This window comes from Oncorhynchus mykiss, chromosome 19, assembly GCF_013265735.2.
Source record: "Oncorhynchus mykiss isolate Arlee chromosome 19, USDA_OmykA_1.1, whole genome shotgun sequence".
NCBI lineage: Eukaryota > Metazoa > Chordata > Actinopteri > Salmoniformes > Salmonidae > Oncorhynchus > Oncorhynchus mykiss.
This window is the reverse complement of record NC_048583.1, coordinates 65,077,380-65,103,465: the sequence shown is the minus strand read 5'-3', so window position 1 is coordinate 65,103,465 and position 26,086 is coordinate 65,077,380. Positions and strand designations below refer to the sequence as shown.

The 26,086-nt window shown below is 44.8% G+C and overlaps 1 protein-coding gene across 1 annotated transcript; it reads right to left on the bottom strand.

The window, feature by feature from the left end:
• LOC110498306 (ubiquitin-conjugating enzyme E2 D2) lies at window positions 1–26,086 on the bottom strand. The gene is made up of 7 exons (XM_036955409.1): window positions 25,805–26,086; window positions 13,629–13,692; window positions 13,387–13,418; window positions 13,169–13,246; window positions 5,930–6,035; window positions 5,523–5,616; window positions 1–3,236 (listed from the first exon to the last, which is right to left on the bottom strand). The coding sequence occupies exons 1-7, from the start codon at window positions 25,826–25,828 to the stop codon at window positions 3,191–3,193; spliced, it is 444 nt and encodes a 147-aa protein (XP_036811304.1). The 5' UTR covers window positions 25,829–26,086; the 3' UTR covers window positions 1–3,190.

Sequence of the window (26,086 nt, the reverse complement as noted above, 5' to 3'; positions counted from 1 at the left end):
AAGTGTTTATGATTTACCTTTATTGAAGGGGAAACTCAACAACAAAAAAACCAAGACGACCAGAGGCACCAGTAGATAGTTGAACCAATAGCTCTGCGTCGCGTCTCAGGGCTACAAGACAGTGTTTAGGTAGGTGACCTAACTATAAGCTCTCAACTTAAAAAAAAAAAAAAAACAATCATCATCAAAGATAGAAAGCTTTCATTGAATAATTTCCCCATTTGCTCTTTGTAGCCACTTCCTATGGGTAACATCCAACCTATTCCTATAACATGCATAAAATACATTACATTTCTTTTGTTTGTTTGTTGCTGTTTGTTGACATACCGAGCAGCGTTTGTTTGTCTGTTCACACATTTGGATACGAGGCGGTAAATATTCCTCTCAGGCCCATGTGTCGCAAACAATATTAAAAAGCATAACACTGCTTGCCATCGAAATGGCATCAAATTCTTGATAAAATGCACTACTTTAGACCGGGATCCACAGGGATATTCCCCTAGAAGACCGGGATCCACAGGGATATTCCCCTAGTAGCCCGGGATATTCCCCTAGTAGACCGGGATCCACAGGGATATTCCCCTAGTAGACCGGGATCCACAGGGATATTCCCCTAGTAGACCGGGATCCACAGGGATATTCCCCTAGTAGACCAGGATCCACAGGGATATTCCCCTAGTAGACCGATATCCACAGGGATATTCCCCTAGTAGACCGGGATCCACAGGGATATTCCCCTAGTAGACCGGGATCCACAGGGATATTCCCCTAGTAGACCGGGATCCACAGGGATATTCCCCTAGTAGACCGGGATCCACAGGGATATTCCCCTAGTAGACCGGGATCCACAGGGATATTCCCCTAGTAGACCGGGATCCACAGGGATATTCCCCTAGTAGACCGATATCCACAGGGATATTCCCCTAGTAGACCGATATCCACAGGGATATTCCCCTAGTAGACCGGGATCCACAGGGATATTCCCCTAGTAGACCGGGATCCACAGGGATATTCCCCTAGTAGACCGGGATCCACAGGGATATTCCCCTAGTAGACCGGGATCCACAGGGATATTCCCCTAGTAGACCGGGATCCACAGGGATATTCCCCTAGTAGACCGGGATCCACAGGGATATTCCCCTAGTAGACCGGGATCCACAGGGATATTCCCCTAGTAGACCGGGATCCACAGGGATATTCCCCTAGTAGACCAGGATCCACAGGGATATTCCCCTAGTAGACCGGGATCCACAGGGATATTCCCCTAGTAGACCGGGATCCACAGGGATATTCCCCTAGTAGATCAGGATCCACAGGGATATTCCCCTAGTAGACCGGGATCCACAGGGATATTCCCCTAGTAGACCGGGATCCACAGGGATATTCCCCTAGTAAACCGGGATCCACAGGGATATTCCCCTAGTAGACCGGGATCCACAGGGATATTCCCCTAGTAGACCGGGATCCACAGGGATATTCCCCTAGTAGACCGGGATCCACAGGGATATTCCGCTAGTAGACCGGGATCCACAGGGATATTCCCCTAGTAGACCGGGATCCACAGGGATATTCCCCTAGTAGACCGGGATCCACAGGGATATTCCCCTAGTAGACCGGGATCCACAGGGATATTCCCCTAGTAGACCAGGATCCACAGGGATATTCCCCTAGTAGACCGGGATCCACAGGGATATTCCCCTAGTAGACCGGGATCCACAGGGATATTCCCCTAGTAGATCAGGATCCACAGGGATATTCCCCTAGTAGACCGGGATCCACAGGGATATTCCCCTAGTAGACCGGGATCCACAGGGATATTCCCCTAGTAGACCGGGATCCACAGGGATATTCCCCTAGTAGACCAGGATCCACAGGGATATTCCCCTAGTAAACCGGGATCCACAGGGATATTCCCCTAGTAGACCAGGATCCACAGGAATATTCCCTTAGTAGACCAGGATATTCCCCTAGTAGACCGGGATCCACAGGGATATTCCCCTAGTAGACCAGGATATTCCCCTAGTAGACCGGGATCCACAGGGATATTCCCCTAGTAGACCAGGATATTCCCCTAGTAGACCAGGATATTCCCCTAGAAGACCGGGATCCACAGGGATATTCCCCTAGTAGACCAGGATATTCCCCAAGTAGACCGGGATCCACCCCTAGTAGACCGGGATCCACAGGGATATTCCCCTAGTAGACCGGGATCCACAGGGATATTCCCCTAGTAGACCAGGATATTCCCCTAGTAGACCGAGATCCACCCCTAGAAGACCGGGATCCACAGGGATATTCCCCTAGTGGACCAGGATATTCCCCTAGTAGACCGGGATCCACAGGGATATTCCCCTAGTAGACCAGGATATTCTCCTAGTAGACCAGGATATTTCCCTAGAAGACCAGGATCCACAGGGATATTCCCCTAGTAGACCAGGATATTCCCCTAGTAGACCGGGATCCACAGGGATATTCCCCAAGTAGACCGGGATCCACAGGGATATTCCCCTAGTAGACCGGGATCCACAGGGATATTCCTCAAGTAGACCAGGATCCACAGGGATATTCCCCTAGTAGACCGGGATATTCCCATAGTAGACCAGGATATTCCCCTAGTAGACCGGGATCCACAGGGATATTCCCCTAGTAGACCAGGATCCACAGGGATATTCCCCTAGTAGAACAGGATCCACAGGGATATTCCCCTAGAAAATCTCTGGTTAAAAGTAGTGTATATAGGGAATAGACTGCCATTTCAGACACAGCCAACAACATCACACACCAGTTGGTGTATCCTGAAGAGACACGTCTGTCCGGTTTGGTCAGGTGTCTTCAACGTCCTCAGAACAACATGGATGGAACGCAGTCTAGTGGTTTAGTCTGATAACCAAAAGGCCAGTCGGCACGGCCGTATACTGTTGTTGCATGCTCAACATGAAGAGTTCAGAACCCATGAAAGACTTACATTAAAATGTTGTGTTTTTTCCCGCACTTAAATTAAACTAGTACACACGTTGACTGTCCGAGCAACAAACACTATCTTTTTAATAGCACATAAATGAAGGAGTGAAAATGGGGGCAAAATGAGTCTAATTCAATAACAAAATGAACAAAATAATGAAAACAAGCAATTAAAGTTGACTCCAGCTACAACGACGTTCTCCTTCCGATGATCCGTTCAGACCAGTCATCACATGGCGTATTTCTGCGTCCATTCTCTTGCTATTCTGCTGTATCTGTAAGAGGGAAAACAAACAAAAACAATAGAGGCAGCTTCCCAAACGGCACCCTATCGGCTGCACTACTTTTCACCAAAGCCGTACTAGGGTACAGTCACCATGTTTCCTGGTCTGCCAGGGGAACGTCCCTGCGGATCCTGGTCTGCCAGGGGAACGTCCCTGCGGATCCTGGTCTGCCAGGGGAACGTCCCTGCGGATCCTGGTCTGCCAGGGGAACGTCCCTGCGGATCCTGGTCTGCCAGGGGAACGTCCCTGCGGATCCTGGTCTGCCAGGGGAACGTCCCTGCGGATCCTGGTCTGCCAGGGGAACGTCCCTGCGGATCCTGGTCTGCCAGGGGAACGTCCCTACGGATCCTGGTCTGCCAGGGGAACGTCCCTGCGGATCCTGGTCTGCCAGGGGAACGTCCCTGCGGATCCTGGTCTGCCAGGGGAACGTCCCTGCGGATCCTGGTCTGCCAGGGGAACGTCCCTGCGGATCCTGGTCTGCCAGGGGAACGTCCCTACGGATCCTGGTCTGCCAGGGGAACGTCCCTGCGGATCCTGGTCTGCCAGGGGAACGTACCTACGGATCCTGGTCTGCCAGGGGAACGTCCCTACGGATCCTGGTCTGCCAGGGGAACGTCCCTGCGGATCCCTACGTCCCTGACCGAGTCTGTAAGACCTACATGTTTCAAGCAGGACACCATAGTGCCTGCGCACAAGAATGTCAAGGTAATCTGCCTAAATGAGGCATCACTACAGACCCTGGTTCGATCCCAGGCTGTATCACAACCGGCCGCGATCGGGAATCCCATAGGGCAGCGCACAATTGGCCCAGCGCCGTCCGGGTTAGGGGAGGGTTTGGCCAGGGTAGACAGTCACTGTAAATAAGAATTTGTTCTTAACTGACTTGCCAGGTTAAATAAATGTTAAATATATATACAGAGGGGCAAAATAGTATTTAGTCAGCCAACAATTGTGCAAGTTCTCCCACTTAAAAAGATGAGAGAGGCCTGTAATTTTCATCAACTATGACAGATAAAATGAGAAAACAAATCCAGAAAATCACATTGTAGGATTTTTAATGAATTTATTTGCAAATTATGGTGGAAAATAAGTATTTGGTCACCTACAAACAAGCAAGATTTCTGGCTCTCACAGACCTGTAACTTCTTCTTTAAGAGGCTCCTCTGTCCTCCACTCGTTACCTGTATTAATGGCACCTGTTTGAACTTGTTATCAGTATAAAAGACACCTGTCCACAACCTCAGTCACACTCCAAACTCCACTATGGCCAAGACCAAAGAGCTGTCAAAGGACACCAGAAACAAAATTGTAGACCTGCACCAGGCTGGGAAGACTGAATCTGCAAAAGGTAAGCAGCTTGGTTTGAAGAAATCAACTGTGGGAGCAATTATTAGGAAATGGAAGACATACAAGACCACTGATAATCTCCCTCGATCTGGGGCTCCACGCAAGATCTCACCCCGTGGGGTCAAAATGATCACAAGAACGGTGAAAATCCCAGAACCACACGAGGGGACCTAGTGATTGACCTGCAGAGAGCTGGGACCAAAGTAACAAAGCCTACCATCAGTAACACACTACGCCGCCAGGGACTCAAATCCTGCAGTGCCAGACGTGTCCCCCTGCTTAAGCCAGTACATGTCCAGGCCCGTCTGAAGTTTGCTAGAGAGCATTTGGATGATCCAGAAGAAGATTGGGAGAATGTCATACGGTCAGATGAAACCAAAATATAACTTTTTGGTAAAAACTCAACTCGTCGTGTTTGGAGGACAAAGAATGCTGAGTTGCATCCAAAGAACACCATATCTACTGTGAAGCATGGGGGTGGAAACATAATGCTTTGGGGCTGTTTTTCTGCAAAGGGACCAGGACGACTGATCCGTGTAAAGGAAAGAATGAATGGGGCCATGTATCGTGAGATTTTGAGCGAAAACCTCCTTACATCAGCAAGGGCATTGAAGATTAAACGTGGCTGGGTCTTTCAGCATGACAATGATCCCAAACACACCGCCCGGGCAACGAAGGAGTGGCTTCGTAAGAGACACGGGACATTATTTTGCTTTGTCTCGGCTGTAGACAATGATCGTGTGTACAGGTCCCCGACTGAAAGCAGACAGGAACATGTTATGTTTATCAACTTCCCAGTGAGCCAAAAAAACATGTTGAAAATAACGTATTTTCACTGGGTTATACAGAATGAAAAATGTCCTGACATCTGCAGTATATAAAATGACACTGAAGGGATGTCTCCAACAGACGGCAGTACAGGATACTTACTTGTCACTATCTGCTTTATAGATGCGTGCGATCTCTGGTACTAGAGGGTCGTCTGGGTTGGGATCACATAACAGGGAGCAAATGGAGAGCAGAACTGCAGAGGAAGACAGTTACAAGAGTTAGAAACCCCGTTTCTCAGCAGTGTAACTGGGAACGGGAGCAATGGGGGGGATTGGATCCCCATTACAGACGACTCTCACGTAGACATCTAGGCCATGTGATGTAGTGACGTCTGATTTCTTATGATACACACACACACAGAGGCACATTAAACATTGTAGAAAACATCTCCACAATCTTCATTGAAATAACTTTGTAGTCCGAGACCAGGCTTAATCTGTGTCCGGTAAACTGCCCCATAATGCACCTTCAGTGAATCTGTCCTTCACAGAGTGGTCCTAACTCACCTTTAGAAATGGTTAAAGCCGGCGACCACTGTGATCGGAGAATATCCAAACAGATACTGCCGTTACTGTTAATATTGGGGTGGTAAATTCTTGTGGTAAACGCTAACTGGGGGAGAGAGAGAGACATTTAGTAAATCACCCCTCCTACCACACATTAACTAGTAAATCACCCCTCCTACCACACATTAACTAGTAAATCACCCCTCCTACCACATATTAACTAGTAAATCACCCCTCCTACCACACATTAACTAGTAAATCACCCCTCCTACCACACATTAACTAGTAAATCACCCCTCCTACCACACATTAACTAGTAAATCACCCCTCATACCACATATTAACTAGTAAATCACCCCCTCTACCACACATTAACTAGTAAATCACCCCTCCTACCACACATTAACTAGTAAATCACCCCTTCCTACCACACACTAACTAGTAAATCACCCCTCCTACCACACAACATTAACTAGTAAATCACCCCTCCTACCACACATTAACTAGTAAATCACCCCTTCCTACCACACAACATTAACTAGTAAATCATCCCTCCTACCACACATTAACTAGTAAATCACCCCTCCTACCACACATTAACTAGTAAATCACCCCTCCTACCACACATTAACTAGTAAATCACCCCTCCTACCACACATTAACTAGTAAATCACCCCTCCTACCACACAACATTAACTAGTAAATCACCCCTCCTACCACACATTAACTAGTAAATCACCCCTTCCTACCACACAACATTAACTAGTAAATCATCCCTCCTACCACACATTAACTAGTAAATCACCCCTCCTACCACACATTAACTAGTAAATCACCCCTCCTACCACACATTAACTAGTAAATCACCCCTTCCTACCACACAACATTAACTAGTAAATCATCCCTCCTACCACACATTAACTAGTAAATCACCCCTCCTACCACACATTAACTAGTAAATCACCCCTCCTACCACACATTAACTAGTAAATCACCCCTCCTACCACACATTAACTAGTAAATCACCCCTCCCTACCACACATTAACTAGTAAATCACCCCTCCTACCACACATTAACTAGTAAATCACCCCCTCCTACCACACATTAACTAGTAAATCACCCCTCCTACCACACATTAACTAGTAAATCACCCCTCCTACCACACATTAACTAGTAAATCACCTCTCCTACCACACATTAACTAGTAAATCACCCCTCCTACCACACATTAACTAGTAAATCACCCCTTCCTACCACACATTAACTAGTAAATCACCCCTCCTACCACACATTAACTAGTAAATCACCCCTCCTACCACACATTAACTAGTAAATCACCCCTTCCTACCACACATTAACTAGTAAATCACCCCTCCTACCACACATTAACTAGTAAATCACCCCTCCTACCACACATTAACTAGTAAATCACCCTTCCTACCACACATTAACTAGTAAATCACCCTTCCTACCACACATTAACTAGTAAATCACCCCTCCTACCACACATTAACTAGTAAATCACCCCTCCTACCACACATTAACTAGTAAATCACCCCTCCTACCACACATTAACTAGTAAATCACCCCCTCCTACCACACAACATTAACTAGTAAATCACCCCTCCTACCACACATTAACTAGTAAATCACCCCTCCTACCACACATTAACTAGTAAATCACCCCCTCCTACCACACATTAACTAGTAAATCACCCCTCCTACCACACATTAACTAGTAAATCACCCCCTCCTACCACACAACATTAACTAGTAAATCACCCCTCCTACCACACATTAACTAGTAAATCACCCTTCCTACCACACATTAACTAGTAAATCACCCCTCCTACCACACATTAACTAGTAAATCACCCTTCCTACCACACATTAACTAGTAAATCACCCCTTCCTACCACACATTAACTAGTAAATCACCCCCTCCTACCACACATTAACTAGTAAATCACCCCTCCTACCACACATTAACTAGTAAATCACCCCCTCCTACCACACAACATTAACTAGTAAATCACCCCTCCTACCACACATTAACTAGTAAATCACCCCTCCTACCACACATTAACTAGTAAATCACCCCTCCTACCACACATTAACTAGTAAATCACCCCTCCTACCACACAACATTAACTAGTAAATCACCCCTCCTACCACACATTAACTAGTAAATCACCCCTCCTACCACACATTAACTAGTAAATCACCCCTCCTACCACACATTAACTAGTAAATCACCCCCTCCTACCACACATTAACTAGTAAATCACCCCTGCTACCACACATTAACTAGTAAATCACCCCTCCTATCACACAACATTAACTAGTAAATCACCCCTCCTACCACACATTAACTAGTAAATCACCCCTCCTACCACACATTAACTAGTAAATCACCCCTCCTACCACACATTAACTAGTAAATCACCCCTCCTACCACACATTAACTAGTAAATCACCCCTCCTATCACACAACATTAACTAGTAAATCACCCCTCCTACCACACATTAACTAGTAAATCACCCCTCCTACCACACATTAACTAGTAAATCACCCCTCCTACCACACATTAACTAGTAAATCACCCCTCCTACCACACATTAACTAGTAAATCACCCCTCCTACCACACATTAACTAGTAAATCACCCCTTCCTACCACACATTAACTAGTAAATCACCCCTTCCTACCACACAACATTAACTAGTAAATCACCCCTCCTACCACACATTAACTAGTAAATCACCCCTTCCTACCACATATTAACTAGTAAATCACCCCTCCTATCACATAAACTAGTAAATCACCCCTCCTACCACACATTAACTAGTAAATCACCCCTTCCTACCACATATTAACTAGTAAATCACCCCTCCTACCACACATTAACTAGTAAATCACCCCTCCTACCACACATTAACTAGTAAATCACCCCTCCTACCACACAACATTAACTAGTAAATCACCCCTTCCTACCACATATTAACTAGTAAATCACCCCTCCTCCCACATATTAACTAGTAAATCACCCCTCCTACCCAAATATTAACTAGTAAATCACCCCTTCCTACCACATATTAACTAGTAAATCACCCCTTCCTACCACACATTAACTAGTAAATCACCCCTCCTACCACATATTAACTAGTAAATCACCCCTCCTACCACACAACATTAACTAGTAAATCACCCCTCCTACCACACATTAACTAGTAAATCACCCCTCCTACCACACATTAACTAGTAAATCACCTCTCCTACCACACATTAACTAGTAAATCACCCCTCCTACCACACATTAACTAGTAAATCACCCCTTCCTACCACATATTAACTAGTAAATCACCCCTCCTATCACATAAACTAGTAAATCACCCCTCCTACCACACATTAACTAGTAAATCACCCCTTCCTACCACATATTAACTAGTAAATCACCCCTCCTACCACACATTAACTAGTAAATCACCCCTCCTACCACACATTAACTAGTAAATCACCCCTCCTACCACACAACATTAACTAGTAAATCACCCCTCCTACAACACATTAATTAGTAAATCACCCCTCCTACCACACAACATTAACTAGTAAATCACCCCTTCCTACCACATATTAACTAGTAAATCACCCCTCCTACCACATATTAACTAGTAAATCACCCCTTCCTACCACATATTAACTAGTAAATCACCCCTTCCTACCACACATTAACTAGTAAATCACCCCTCCTACCACATATTAACTAGTAAATCACCCCTCCTACCACACAACATTAACTAGTAAATCACCCCTCCTACCACACATTAACTAGTAAATCACCCCTCCTACCACACATTAACTAGTAAATCACCCCTCCTACCACACATTAACTAGTAAATCACCCCTCCTACCACACATTAACTAGTAAATCACCCCTCCTACCACACATTAACTAGTAAATCACCCCTCCTACCACACATTAACTAGTACATCACCCCTTCCTACCACATATTAACTAGTACATCACCCCTTCCTACCACACATTAACTAGTAAATCACCCCTCCTACCACATATTAACTAGTAAATCACCCCTCCTACCACACAACATTAACTAGTAAATCACCCCTCCTACCACACATTAACTAGTAAATCACCCCTCCTACCACACATTAACTAGTAAATCACCCCTCCTACCACACATTAACTAGTAAATCACCCCTCCTACCACACATTAACTAGTAAATCACCCCTCCTACCACACATTAACTAGTAAATCACCCCTTCCTACCACACATTAACTAGTAAATCACCCCTCCTACCACACATTAACTAGTAAATCACCCCTCCTACCACACATTAACTAGTAAATCACCCCTCCTACCACACATTAACTAGTAAATCACCCCTCCTACCACACATTAACTAGTAAATCACCCCTTCCTACCACATATTAACTAGTAAATCACCCCTCCTATCACATAAACTAGTAAATCACCCCTCCTACCACACATTAACTAGTAAATCACCCCTTCCTACCACATATTAACTAGTAAATCACCCCTCCTACCACACATTAACTAGTAAATCACCCCTCCTACCACACATTAACTAGTAAATCACCCCTCCTACCACACAACATTAACTAGTAAATCACCCCTTCCTACCACATATTAACTAGTAAATCACCCCTCCTCCCACATATTAACTAGTAAATCACCCCTCCTACCCAAATATTAACTAGTAAATCACCCCTTCCTACCACATATTAACTAGTAAATCACCCCTTCCTACCACACATTAACTAGTAAATCACCCCTCCTACCACATATTAACTAGTAAATCACCCCTCCTACCACACAACATTAACTAGTAAATCACCCCTCCTACCACACATTAACTAGTAAATCACCCCTCCTACCACACATTAACTAGTAAATCACCTCTCCTACCACACATTAACTAGTAAATCACCCCTCCTACCACACATTAACTAGTAAATCACCTCTCCTACCACACATTAACTAGTAAATCACCTCTCCTACCATACATTAACTAGTAAATCACCCCTTCCTACCACACATTAACTAGTAAATCACCCCTCCTACCACACATTAACTAGTAAATCACCCCTCCTACCACACAACATTAACTAGTAAATCACCCCTCCTACCACACATTAACTAGTAAATCACCCCTCCTACCACACATTAACTAGTAAATCACCCCTCCTACCACACATTAACTAGTAAATCACCACTCCTACCACATATTAACTAGTAAATCACCCCTCCTATCACATAAACTAGTAAATCACCCCTCCTACCACACATTAACTAGTAAATCACCCCTTCCTACCACATATTAACTAGTAAATCACCCCTCCTACCACACATTAACTAGTAAATCACCCCTCCTACCACACATTAACTAGTAAATCACCCCTCCTACCACATATTAACTAGTAAATCACCCCTCCTACCACACATTAACTAGTAAATCACCCCCTCCTACCACACAACATTAACTAGTAAATCACCCCTCCTACAACACATTAATTAGTAAATCACCCCTCCTACCACACATTAACTAGTAAATCACCCCTCCTACCACACAACATTAACTAGTAAATCACCCCTTCCTACCACATATTAACTAGTAAATCACCCCTCCTCCCACATATTAACTAGTAAATCACCCCTCCTACCACATATTAACTAGTAAATCACCCCTTCCTACCACATATTAACTAGTAAATCACCCCTTCCTACCACACATTAACTAGTAAATCACCCCTCCTACCACATATTAACTAGTAAATCACCCCTCCTACCACACAACATTAACTAGTAAATCACCCCTCCTACCACACATTAACTAGTAAATCACCCCTCCTACCACACATTAACTAGTAAATCACCTCTCCTACCAAACATTAACTAGTAAATCACCCCTCCTACCACACATTAACTAGTAAATCACCCCTCCTACCACACATTAACTAGTAAATCACCCCTCCTACCACACATTAACTAGTAAATCACCCCTCCTACCACACATTAACTAGTAAATCACCCCTTCCTACCACATATTAACTAGTAAATCACCCCTCCTACCACATATTAACTAGTAAATCACCCCTCCTACCACACATTAACTAGTAAATCACCCCTCCTACCACACAACATTAACTAGTAAATCACCCCTCCTACCACACATTAACTAGTAAATCACCCCTCCTACCACACATTAACTAGTAAATCACCCCTCCTACCACACATTAACTAGTAAATCACCCCTCCTACCACACATTAACTAGTAAATCACCCCTCCTACCACACATTAACTAGTAAATCACCCCTCCTACCACACAACATTAACTAGTAAATCACCCCTCCTACCACACAACATTAACTAGTAAATCACCCCTCCTACCACACAACATTAACTAGTAAATCACCCCTCCTACCACACATTAACTAGTAAATCACCCCTTCCTACCACACATTAACTAGTAAATCACCCCTTCCTACCACACATTAACTAGTAAATCACCCCTCCTACCACACATTAACTAGTAAATCACCACTCCTACCACACAACATTAACTAGTAAATCACCCCCTCCTACCACACAACATTAACTAGTAAATCACCCCCTCCTACCACACATTAACTAGTAAATCAGCCCTCCTACCACACATTAACTAGTAAATCACCCCTCCTACCACACATTAACTAGTAAATCACCACTCCTACCACACAACATTAACTAGTAAATCACCACTCCTACCACACAACATTAACTAGTAAATCACCCCTCCTACCACACATTAACTAGTAAATCACCCCTCCTACCACACATTAACTAGTAAATCACCCCTCCTACCACACATTAACTAGTAAATCACCCCTCCTACCACACATTAACTAGTAAATCACCCCTCCTACCACACATTAACTAGTAAATCACCCCTCCTACCACACATTAACTAGTAAATCACCCCTCCTACCACACATTAACTAGTAAATCACCCCTCCTACCACACATTAACTAGTAAATCACACCTCCTACCACACATTAACTAGTAAATCACCCCCTCCTACCACACAACATTAACTACATGCAGCATCACGAGGCTGCAGTCCAGAACAATAAAAATGTCCCTAAGTGTAACCACTGACAGGGACTTAGGAACGAGCCCCTTTCCAAACCTATGTGAAGGGACATGGACCCTTACCTTAGGGGGTTTGAAAGGATAGTCTGTGGGGAAATGAATGGTGAGGAAGAAAACGCCCCCCTGATATGGACTGTCATTCTGAAAGGAGAGAAAGAACGTCTGTCATGACGACTGATCCAACCACCTGTACGTCCAGGAAAATGTTATACCTTCGTCAAAACAGACATTCAAGACTTTAGAGTTCTCCCGTTCTAGTGGGATACGTGACTGGTACTCACAGGTCCCATGATCGTGGCTTGCCAGTGAAACACTGGCGGAAGGAGAGGGGGAGAAGGAGAGTTAGTGCACATTCAGGGTCATTGTAAATCTTTAACCAGTGTTTCTTAACGCACCTTTGATCAGGTGTATTAGTGCTTTTGGGCAAAAAACTAAAATATTCAGCCCTTTGGTTCTCCAGGACCAAGATGAAGAATAACTGCCTTCAACAGTTCCATAAAATGATAAAGTCTAAGACACCTACTGTCATCTCCCACTGGTCCTGCTGAGCACTGTGCTGGAGGGTCACGAGCCAGATCATTCAGCTCCTGCAATGGAATAAGAGAGACCAGGAACACTTAGCTCTAAACCAATCAACAAGAGAGACCAGGAACACTTAGCTCTAAACCAAGCAACAAGAGAGACCAGGAACACTTAGCTCTAAACCAAGCAACAAGAGAGACCAGGAACACTTAGCTCTAAACCAAGCAACAAGAGAGACCAGGAACACTTAGCTCTAAACCAAGCAACAAGAGAGACCAGGAACACTTAGCTCTAAACCAAGCAACAAGAGAGACCAGGAACACTTAGCTCTAAACCAATCAACAAGAGAGACCAGGAACACTTAGCTCTAAACCAATCAACAAGAGAGACCAGGAACACTTAGCTCTAAACCAAGCAACAAGAGAGACCAGGAACACTTAGCTCTAAACCAATCAACAAGAGAGACCAGGAACACTTAGCTCTAAACCAAGCAACAAGAGAGACCAGGAACACTTAGCTCTAAACCAATCAACAAGAGAGACCAGGAACACTTAGCTCTAAACCAAGCAACAAGAGAGACCAGGAACACTTAGCTCTAAACCAAGCAACAAGAGAGACCAGGAACACTTAGCTCTAAACCAATCAACAAGAGAGACCAGGAACACTTAGCTCTAAACCAAGCAACAAGAGAGACCAGGAACACTTAGCTCTAAACCAAGCAACAAGAGAGACCAGGAACACTTAGCTCTAAACCAAGCAACAAGAGAGACCAGGAACACTGAGCTCTAAACCAAGCAACAAGAGAGACCAGGAACACTGAGCTCTAAACCAAGCAACAAGAGAGACCAGGAACACTGAGCTCTAAACCAAGCAACAAGAGAGACCAGGAACACTTAGCTCTAAACCAATCAACAAGAGAGACCAGGAACACTTAGCTCTAAACCAATCAACAAGAGAGACCAGGAACACTTAGCTCTAAACCAATCAACAAGAGAGACCAGGAACACTTAGCTCTAAACCAATCAACAAGAGAGACCAGGAACACTTAGCTCTAAACCAAGCAACAAGAGAGACCAGGAACACTTAGCTCTAAACCAGAGGCAGACATTTTGAATGATTAAAGCAACACGGTGAGCTCCAGTCTGAGAACAAAGAAGAATGAATGACAGCCTATCAGCCCAGTGACAGGCTATCAGCCCAGTGACAGGCTATCAGCCCAGTGACAGCCTATAATCCCAGTGACAGGCTATCAGCCCAGTGACAGGCTATCAGCCCAGTGACAGGCTATCAGCCCAGTGACAGGCTATCAGCCCAGTGACAGGCTATAATCCCAGTGACAGGCTATAAACCCAGTGACAGGCTATAAACCCAGTGACAGACTATAATCCCAGTGACAGGCTATCAGCCCAAAGTAGCCTACACCTACTACATACTCAGTAGCAAAACGTTTGGCAAAAGGAAAACAAGTGTTTTGTATTTGAAAGTTCAGGTAGTCCCTCCTCGTTGCTGTTTGTTTTCTTCCATTTGGTGCATACTAGTAGTGAATACAACCCAACTGGGTGTTCTTGTGAAAGGAAGATGCCATTTCTCCAAGAACCAGTCAGACGGTCATTCAACACCACCTATACAATGAGGTAAAGCATACCATGACCTCTACCATGACCTCTACCATGACGGAAAGTTGTTGTGCTGTTCACATTTACAGAAAACAGACCTATGGGCCCTGGTCAACAGTAGTACACTACCCTATGGGTCCTGGTCAACAGTAGTACACTACCCTATGGGTCCTGGTCAACAGTAGTACACTACCCTATGGGCCCTGGTCAACAGTAGAGCACTACCCTATGGGTCCTGGTCAACAGTAGTACACTACCCTATGGGTCCTGGTCAACAGTAGTACACTGCCCTATGGGCCCTGGTCAACAGTAGTACACTACCCTATAGACCCTGGTCAACAGTAGTACACTACCCTTTGAGTCCTGGTCAACAGTAGTACAGTACCCTATGGGACCTGGTCAACAGTAGAGCACTACCCTATGGGTCCTGGTCAACAGTAGAGCACTACCCTATGGGACCTGGTCAACATTACTACACTACCCTATGGGTCCTGGTCAACAGTAGTTCACTACCCTATGGGTCCTGGTCAACAGTAGTTCACTACCCTATGGGTCCTAGCTATGGGTCCTGGTCAACAGTAGTACACTACCCTATGGGTCCTGGTCAACAGTAGTTCACTACCCTATGGGTCCTAGCTATGGGTCCTGGTCAACAGTAGTACACTACCCTATGGGGCCTGGTCAACAGTAGTACACTACCCTATGGGCCCTGGTCAACAGTAGTACACTACCCTATGGGCCCTGGTCAACAGTAGTACACTACCCTATGGGCCCTGGTCAACAGTAGTACACTACCCTATGGGTCCTAGCTATGGGTCCTGGTCAACAGTAGTACACTACCCTATGGGTCCTGGTCAACAGTAGTACACTACCCTATGGGCCCTGGTCAACAGTAGTACACTAGCCTATGGGTCCTGGTCAACAGTAGTACACTACCCTATGGGTCCTGGTCAACAGTAGTACACTACCCTATGGGTCCTGGTCAACAGTAGAGCACTACCCTATGGGTCCTGGTCAACAGTAGAGCAGTGCAAAGCCAACCACCATTTTGACTGTTGACAACAATGTGATGGAGGAAGCAGCGGAGTTAGGAGATGAGAAAACACGACTTTTAACTGTCTAAGAAAACTGAGGAGAGAGGACACCAAATGAATGAAGTCTAGAATCAACAGCCTAACTGTTAAATGTGCCTGGCTTTAGAAATCATCCATATATACAATGCATTTGGAAAGTATTCAGACCACATTTTGTTACGTTACAGCCAGAAACAGGGTTTTACAAACACGCGCAATTTAAAAAAAAAAGCGATTACAGCCTCGAGTCTTCTTGGGTATGACGCTACAAGTTTGGCACACCTGTATTTGGGGAGTTTCTTCCATTCTTCTCTGCAGATCCTCTCAAGATCTGTCAGGTTGGATGGGGAGCGTCGCTGCACAGCTATTTTCAGGTCTATCAAGAGACAGTAGATTGGCTTCAAGTCCGGGCTCTGGCTGGGCCACACAAGGACATTCAGAGACTTGTCCCAAAGTCACTCCTGCATTGTCTTGGCTGTGTTCTTAGGGTCATTGTCCTGTTGGAAGATGAACCTTCATCCCAGTCTGAGGTCCTGACCAGGTTTTCATCAAGGAGATCTGTACTTTTCTCCGTTCATCTTTCCCTCAATCCTGACTAGTCTCCCAGTCCCTACCACTGAAAAACATCCCCACAGCATGATGCTGCCACCACGCTTCACTGTAGAGATGGTGCAATGTTTATATACAGGGGGTACCGGTACAGAGTCAATGTGGAGGCTATATACAGGGAGTACCGGTACAGAGTCAATGTGGAGGCTATATACAGGGGGTACTGGTACAGAGTCAATGTGGAGGCTATATACAGGGGGTACCGGTACAGAGTCAATGTGGAGGCTATATACAGGGTGTTACGGTACAGAGTCAATGTGGAGTCTATATACAGGGGATACTGGTACAGAGTCAATGTGGAGGCTATATACAGGGGGTACCGGTACGGAGTCAATGTGGAGGCTATATACAGGGGGTACCGGTACAGAGTCAATGTGGAGACTATATACAGGAGGTACTGGTACAGAGTCAATGTGGAGGCTATATACAGGGGGTACCGGTACAGAGTCAATGTGGAGGCTATATACAGGATGTTACGGTACAGAGTCAATGTGGAGGCTATATACAGGGGGTACCGGTACTGAGTCAATGTGGAGGCTATATACATGGTGTTACGGTACAGAGTCAATGTGGAGGCTATATACATGGTGTTACGGTACAGAGTCAATGTGGAGGCTATATACAGGGGGTACCAGTACAGAGTCAATGTGGAGGCTATATACAGGGGATACCGGTACAGAGTCAATGTGGAGACTATATACAGGGGGTACCGGTACAGAGTCAATGTGGAGACTATATACAGGGGGTACCGGTACAGAGTCAATGTGGAGGCTATATACAGGGGGTACCGGTACAGGGTCAATGTGGAGACTATATACAGGGGGGTACTGGTACAGAGTCAATGTGGAGGCTATATACAGGTTATTACAGTACAGAGTCAATATGGAGGCTATATACAGGGGGTACCGGTACAGGGTCAATGTGGAGGCTATATACAGGGGGTACCGGTACAGAGTCAATGTGGATGCTATATACAGGGGGTACCGGTACAGAGTCAATGTGGAGGCTATATACAGGGGCTACTGGTACAGAGTCAATGTGGAGGCTATATACAGGGGGTACTGGTACAGGGTCAATGTGGAGACTATATACAGGGGGGTACCGGTACAGAGTCAATGTGGAGGCTATATACAGGGGGTACCGGTACAGAGTCAATGTGGAGGCTATATACAGGTTATTACAGTACAGAGTCAATATGGAGGCTATATACAGGGGGTACCGGTACAGAGTCAATGTGGAGGCTATATACAGGGGGTACCGGTACAGAGTCAATGTGGAGGCTATATACAGGGGGTACCGGTACAGAGTCAATGTGGAGACTATTAGTTGAGCCAATATGTACATGACGGTAGGGATAAAGTGACCATGCATAGATAATAAACAGCGAGTAGCAGCAGGACCTCGACTTGGCGTTGCGGTACCACTTGCCGTGCGGTAGCAGACAGAACCGTCTGACAATTTGTCAGAATCCATTTGTCAGACTCTGCCTTCAACAGAGCTGTGCCTTGACACAATCCATTTGTCAGACTCTGCCTTCAACAGAGCTGTGCCTTGACACAATCCATTTGTCTGACTCTGCCTTCAACAGATCTGTGCCTTGACACAATCCATTCGTCTGTCTGTGCCTTCAACAGATCTGTGCCTTGACACAATCCATTTTAGAATAAGAATGTAAGGTAACAAAATGGGGAAAAGCCCAAAGGGGTCTGACTGCTTTCTGAAAGCTCTGTATGAAAGATGACAGAACCTGCTTCTGTTTTGAGTGTTTGTTTAATAGCCTACTGATTCCGTGAGCACCGACCACAACATGTCGCAAACAATTTAACCAATCTGTAAGGTAACAAAATGTTACGATGTTCAGAGTTTGTTATAACAAATGTATTGATACGATTATGATAGGCTATAGGTCAGGCCCTATTGATCACGGGCATGTGACGCATACGTTACACGTGAAGAGAGTCGGGGTTGACGGAATGTTTTTCCTAAACAAATGAGGGATTTCAGGATGATAATTACAGCCATTTCTGACTGAAAAGGTATGTTGCAGCTTCAGCGCGATAACATCCAAGTGTTAATGTGGTGGTCGCTGCAGCAGGGAGGAGAGACGGAGACAATGGGTGCTGGTCACTAGCAGTCCTTTTTAACATGGTGCAGCAAGTCTGAGCCAGACCCACAGGCCCAATCAAATCAATTGCGGGTCAGACTCCCTCTAGTCATTTGTGTGTCTTAATTATTTAATCAAACAGTGTGCTTAAAGCATCAGACAACCTCAGTGCATATAGTTGATTGGATTAAAACACATAGGATGTGTGTAAATATGGAAAAATACATGATAGAAAATTATGACCAATCAATTGTTCTAAAGAACATTTGGTCATTGGTCTACCAAAATGTTTTAGTTGGGGACAGCTCTGTTAATAAATAAAAAAATGTAACCTTCATTTAACTAGGCAAGTCAGTTAAGAACAAATTCGTATTTAAAATGACGGCCTACCGGGGAACAGTGGGTTAAACTGCCTTGTTCAGGGGCAGAAAGACAGATTTTTACCTTGTCAGCTTGGAGATTCGATCCACCAACCTTTCGGTTACTGGCCCAAAGCTCTAACCACTAGGTTACCTGCTGCCCCTATTAATAATGTTTACATACTGTAGTCATGGCCATCCTAGACAACTATTGCTGTACCTACACTGCAGCTTAGTCATGGCCATCCTAGACAACTATTGCTGTACCTACACTGCAGTCTAGTCATGGCCATCCAAGACAACCTATTGCTGTACCTACACTGCAGTCTAGTCATGGCCATCCAAGACAACCTATTGCTGTACCTACACTGCAGTCTAGTCATGGCCATCCAAGACAACCTATTGCTGTACCTACACTGCAGTCTAGTCATGGCCATCCAAGACAACCTATTGCTGTACCTACACTGTTGAAGGGTTGTAAAAGCTTGCTGCCATTGGACTCTGGAGCAGTGGAAACGTGTTCTCTGGAGTGATGAATCACACTTCACCACCTGGCAGTCGAAAGGATGAATCTGAGTTTGGCAGATGCGGGCTTGACACTTTAGTTACAATGAAGGGACATCTTAACGCTACAGCATTGTGGGAACAGTTTGGTGAAGGCCGTTTCCTGTCTCAGCATGACAATTTGCATTTATTAGCACTAACTTTATTGGCAGGAACTTATCCCCGTAAGTTCCTGCCAAGGCAGCAGCTACTCTTCCTGGGGTTTATTATGGATCCCCATTAGTTCCTGCCAAGGCAGCAGCTACTCTTCCTGGGGTTTATTATGGATCCCCATTAGTTCCTGCCAAGACAGCAGCTACTCTTCCTGTGGTTTATTATGGATCCCCATTAGTTCCTGCCAAGGCAGCAGCTACTCTTCCTGGGGTTTATTATGGATCCCCATTAGTTCCTGCCAAGACAGCAGCTACTCTTCCTGTGGTTTATTATGGATCCCCATTAGTTCCTGCCAAGACAGCAGCTACTCTTCCTGGGGTTTATTATGGATCCCCATTAGTTCCTGCCAAGGCAGCAGCTACTCTTCCTGGGGTTTATTATGGATCCCCATTAGTTAGTGCCAAGAAAGCAGCTACTCTTCCTGGGGTTTATTATGGATCCCCATTAGTTCCTGCCAAGACAGCAGCTACTCTTCCTGGGGGTTTATTATGGATCCCCATTAGTTCCTGCAAAGACAGCAGCTACTCTTCCTGTGGTTTATTATGGATCCCCATTAGTTCCTGCCAAGACAGCAGCTACTCTTCCTGGGGTTTATTATGGATCCCCATTAGTTCCTGCCAAGACAGCAGCTACTCTTCCTGGGGTTTATTATGGATCCCCATTAGTTCCTGCCATGGCAGCAGCTACTCTTCCTGGGGTTTATTATGGATCCCCATTAGGTCCTGCCAAGGCAGCAGCTACTCTTCCTGGGGTTTATTATGGATCCCCATTAGTTCCTGCCAAGGCAGCTACTCTTCCTGGGGTTTATTATGGATCCCCATTAGTTCCTGCCATGGCAGCAGCTACTCTTCCTGGGGTTTGTTATGGATCCCCATTAGGTCCTGCCAAGACAGCAGCTACTCTTCCTGGGGTTTATTATGGATCCCCATTAGGTCCTGCCAAGGCAGCAGCTACTCTTCCTGGGGTTTATTATGGATCCCCATTAGTTCCTGCCAAGGCAGCAGCTACTCTTCCTGCGGTTTATTATGGATCCCCATTAGTTCCTGCCAAGGCAGCTACTCTTCCTGGGGTTTATTATGGATCCCCATTAGTTCCTGCCATGGCAGCAGCTACTCTTCCTGGGGTTTATTATGGATCCCCATTAGGTCCTGCCAAGACAGCAGCTACTCTTCCTGGGGTTTATTATGGATCCCCATTAGTTCCTGCCATGGCAGCAGCTACTCTTCCTGGGGTTTATTATGGATCCCCATTAGTTCCTGCCAAGGCAGCAGCTACTCTTCCTGGGGTTTATTATGGATCCCCATTAGTTCCTGCCATGGCAGCAGCTACTCTTCCTGGGGTTTATTATGGATCCCCATTAGGTCCTGCCAAGACAGCAGCTACTCTTCCTGGGGTTTATTATGGATCCCCATTAGTTCCTGCCATGGCAGCAGCTACTCTTCCTGGGGTTTATTATGGATCCCCATTAGTTCCTGCAAGGCAGCAGCTACTCTTCCTGGGGTTTATTATGGATCCCCATTAGTTCCTGCCAAGACATCAGCTACTCTTCCTGGGGTCCAAACACGGTAGATCAGATGACATTATTACACCACTACATATCTACAATACAACATGTATAATACCACCATATAGCAATACTACAATGTATGTGTATGTATGTACCTGTGTGTGTGGGTCTCTTCACAGTCACAGCTGTTCCATAAGGTGCATTTATACCAGTTTTTTATATATTTTGATGTGGAATAGAGTTCCATGTAGTCATGGCTCTATGTAGTACTGTGGAATAGAATTCCATGTAGTCATGGCTCTATGTAGTACTGTGGAATAGAATTCCATGTAGTCATGGCTCTATGTAGTACTGTGGAATAGAGTTCCATGTAGTCATGGCTCTATGTAGTACTGTGGAATAGAATTCCATGTAGTCATGGCTCTATGTAGTACTGTGGAATAGAATTCCATGTAGCCATGGTTCTATGTAGTACTGTGGAATAGAATTCCAGGTAGTCATGGCTCTATGTAGTACTGTGGAATAGAATTCCATGTAGTCATGGTTCTATGTAGTACTGTGGAATAGAATTCCATGTAGCCATGGTTCTATGTAGTACTGTGGAATAGAATTCCAGGTAGTCATGGCTCTATGTAGTACTGTGGAATAGAATTCCATGTAGTCATGGCTCTATGTAGTACTGTGGAATAGAGTTCCATGTAGCCATGGTTCTATGTAGTACTGTGGAATAGAATTCCATGTAGTCATGGCTCTATGTAGTACTGTGGAATAGAATTCCATGTAGCCATGGTTCTATGTAGTACTGTGGAATAGAATTCCATGTAGTCATGGCTCTATGTAGTACTGTGGAATAGAATTCCATGTAGTCATGGTTCTATGTAGTATTGTGGAATAGAGTTCCAGGTAGTCATGGCTCTATGTAGTACTGTGGAATAGAGTTCCATGTAGTCATGGCTCTATGTAGTACTGTGGAATAGAGTTCCATGTGGTCATGGTTCTATGTAGTACTGTGGAATAGAGTTCCATGTAGTCATGGCTCTATGTAGTACTGTGGAATAGAGTTCCATGTGGTCTTGGCTCTATGTAGTACTGTGGAATAGAGTTCCATGTAGTCATGGCTCTATGTAGTACTGTGGAATAGAGTTCCATGTAGTCATGGCTCTACGTAGTACTGTGGAATAGAGTTCCATGTAGTCATGGCTCTATGTAGTACTGTGGAATAGAGTTCCATGTAGTCATGGCTCTATGTAGTACTGTGGAATAAAGTTCCATGTAGTCATGGCTCTATGTAGTACTGTGGAATAGAGTTCCATGTAGTCATGGCTCTACGTAGTACTGTGGAATAGAGTTCCATGTAGTCATGGCTCTACGTAGTACTGTGGAATAGAGTTCCATGTGGTCATGGCTCTATGTAGTACTGTGGAATAGAGTTCCATGTAGTCATGGCTCTATGTAGTACTGTGGAATAGAGTTCCATGTAGTCATGGCTCTATGTAGTACTGTGGAATAGAGTTCCATGTGGTCTTGGCTCTATGTAGTACTGTGGAATAGAGTTCCATGTAGCCATGGCTCTATGTAGTACTGTGGAATAGAGTTCCATGTAGTCATGGCTCTATGTAGTACTGTGGAATAGAGTTCCATGTAGTCATGGCTCTATGTAGTACTGTGGAATAGAGTTCCATGTAGCCATGGCTCTATGTAGTACTGTGGAATAGAATTCCATGTAGCCATGGCTCTATGTAGTACTGTGGAATAGAATTCCATGTAGCCATGGTTCTATGTAGTACTGTGGAATAGAATTCCATGTAGCCATGGTTCTATGTAGTACTGTGGAATAGAATTCCATGTAGCCATGGTTCTATGTAGTACTGTGGAATAGAATTCCATGTAGCCATGGTTCTATGTAGTACTGTGGAATAGAATTCCATGTAACCATGGCTCTATGTAGTACTGTGGAATAGAATTCCATGTAGTCATGGCTCTATGTAGTACTGTGGAATAGAATTCCATGTAACCATGGCTCTATGTAGTACTGTGGAATAGAATTCCATGTAGCCATGGTTCTATGTAGTACTGTGGAATAGAATTCCATGTAGTCATGGCTCTATGTAGTACTGTGGAATATAATTCCATGTAGTCATGGTTCTATGTAGTACTGTGGAATAGAATTCCATGTAACCATGGCTCTATGTAGTACTGTGCGCCTCCCATAGTCTGTTCTAGCTTGGGGACTGTGAAGAGATCTCTGATGGCATGTCTCGTGGGGTATGCATGGGTGTCTTGAGCTGTATGCTAGCATTTTAAAAACAGACAGCTCTGTGCATTCAGCTTGTCAACACTTCTTACAAAAAAAAAGTAGTGATGACTTCAATCTCTTCTACTTTGAGCCAGGAGAGATTGACATGCATATTATTCATGTTATCTCTCTGTGTACTTTTAAGGGCCAGCTGTGCTGTCCTGAGGCAATTGCAATTTTCTTAAGTCCCTCTTTGTGGCACCTGACCACACGACTGAACAGTAGCCTAGGTGCGACAAAACTAGGGCCTGTAGGACCCGCCTTGTTGATAGTGTTATTTTTTTATTTATTCGTTATTTTACCAGGTAAATTGACTGAGAACACGTTCTCATTTGCAGCAACGACCTGGGGAATAGTTACAGGGGAGAGGAGGGGGATGAATGAGCCAATTGGAAACTGGGGATTATTAGGTGACCGTGATGGTTTGATGGCCAGACTGGGAATTTATTAAGGCAGAGCAGCACACTGATACTGATACTGTTGTATCAATATGTTTTGACCATGACAGCTTACAATCCAGGGTTACTCCAAGCAGTTTAGTCACCTCAATTTGTTCAATAACAAGATTTTGTTGAGGTTTATTAGGGTTTAGTCCTAAATACAATGCATTTAGTTTTGGGAATATTTGGGACTAACATCTTGCCACCGATTCTGGAACTAACTGCAGCTCTTTGCAGCTGGGGGGAAATGAAATGCACACAATGCTACAGTCCAATCAAGTTGAGGGAGCGTACAACTGGAATGCTGTCTCCAGGAATGTCCACCAGAGCTGTTACCTGATCATTTAATGTTAATTTCTCTACCATAAGCCGCCTCCAACGCAGTACGTCCAAACAACCAGCGACCACGGAGTTTGTGTGGCATTACCTATGTTGTATTTATGTAACTTAATTTAAGCCCCTTTAACACTGTTTTAAAATGACTTTAAATCAAATATGAACCGTTAACTACACCTGCTGATGTGTAACAGTGAGTGATAACCAGTGATGCCTGTATTCATGTGCCCCCCCAAACCCACCCCAGGGGACTCTCCATTGGGATATCAATGGCCCAACCTCATCAAAACGGCTGATGTGTCGCTGGCTAGTGGCTTATAGAGGAGCAGGTTCAGATAAGAGTACAAGAATTAGATACACACATTTATATTCAGTTACATTGTTAGTGACCCACCTAGCTAACGTTTTATCCACCTAGCTAGTTACCCCGTCTCTTACATGTACATTTTACTAACGTTTCGTTACCGGTAACTGTTAACTAGGTCTGGTTGTGATGGCTATCTACCGTTCAGCTAACATCTAGCTGGCAGCACAACAACAACGACGACTGAAATTCCCCTAATGTTAGCTAGACGTCCCTTAACATTAGCTAGACGTCCCCTAATGTTAGCTAGACGTCCCTTAACGTTAGCTAGACGTCCCCCTAACGATAGCTAGACGTTCCTTAACGTTAGCTAGACGTCCCCCTAACGTTAGCTAGACGTCCCCCTAACGATAGCTAGACGTCCCCCTAACGTTAGCTAGACGTCCCCCTAACGATAGCTAGACGTCCCCTTAACTAGATTGTATCAACAAAAAAAAATCATAATGTATAAATTACAGGCTATTCTTTAGGTGCTGAAATCAGTAGTTTGACACCCAAATAACTAGTAATACATATGGTACTAGCTAGGTAGCTACATACTACCTAACGAGTTAGCCAGTCTAGTGTCAACAAACCGATGGTACAGATGGAAAGACAAAATACTATTTGGATATGGGAACGGGGCGTTAGCTAGCTATAGCTAACTTTAGCCATCATTAAAAACGTTAACTAGCGATAGCTAACGACGTACATCAACAATCGAGCTAACGAACGTTTTTTTTGGTTTTCACTAAAGCAACCTAGTGAGCCCGTTACCTTGTGGATCCTTTTCAGCGCCATCCTCACTCCGAGAGAATTACAAGCAATGTTGGAAAAAGCAAATCTTCCCCGAGTTTGCCCCCAACTGGGCAACTGACGCTGTATAACAGGGTAAATAACCTGACGGAAGGACAAATTCACTGTTATCTGACGTTAGGCGTCGACCCCCTAATAAAGCTAGATGGGTGGACGTTAAGCGTCGACCACTAAAAAAGCTAGATGGGCTGACGTTAGGCGTCGACCACTAATATAGCTAGATGGGATAACGTTAGGCGTCGA

What these genes read in the sequence shown, in the direction of transcription:
- LOC110498306 (XM_036955409.1), bottom strand. Translation starts at nt 25,828, where the DNA reads ATGGCGCTGAAAAGGATCCACAAG. An exon ending in CGCTGAAAAGGATCCACAAG is followed by an intron (nt 13,693 to 25,804) that starts GTAACGGGCTCA and finishes ATTCCATTGCAG; the next exon opens with GAGCTGAATGATCTGGCTCG. An exon ending in AGGACCAGTGGGAGATGACA is followed by an intron (nt 13,419 to 13,628) that starts GTAGGTGTCTTA and finishes TCCTTCCGCCAG; the next exon opens with TGTTTCACTGGCAAGCCACG.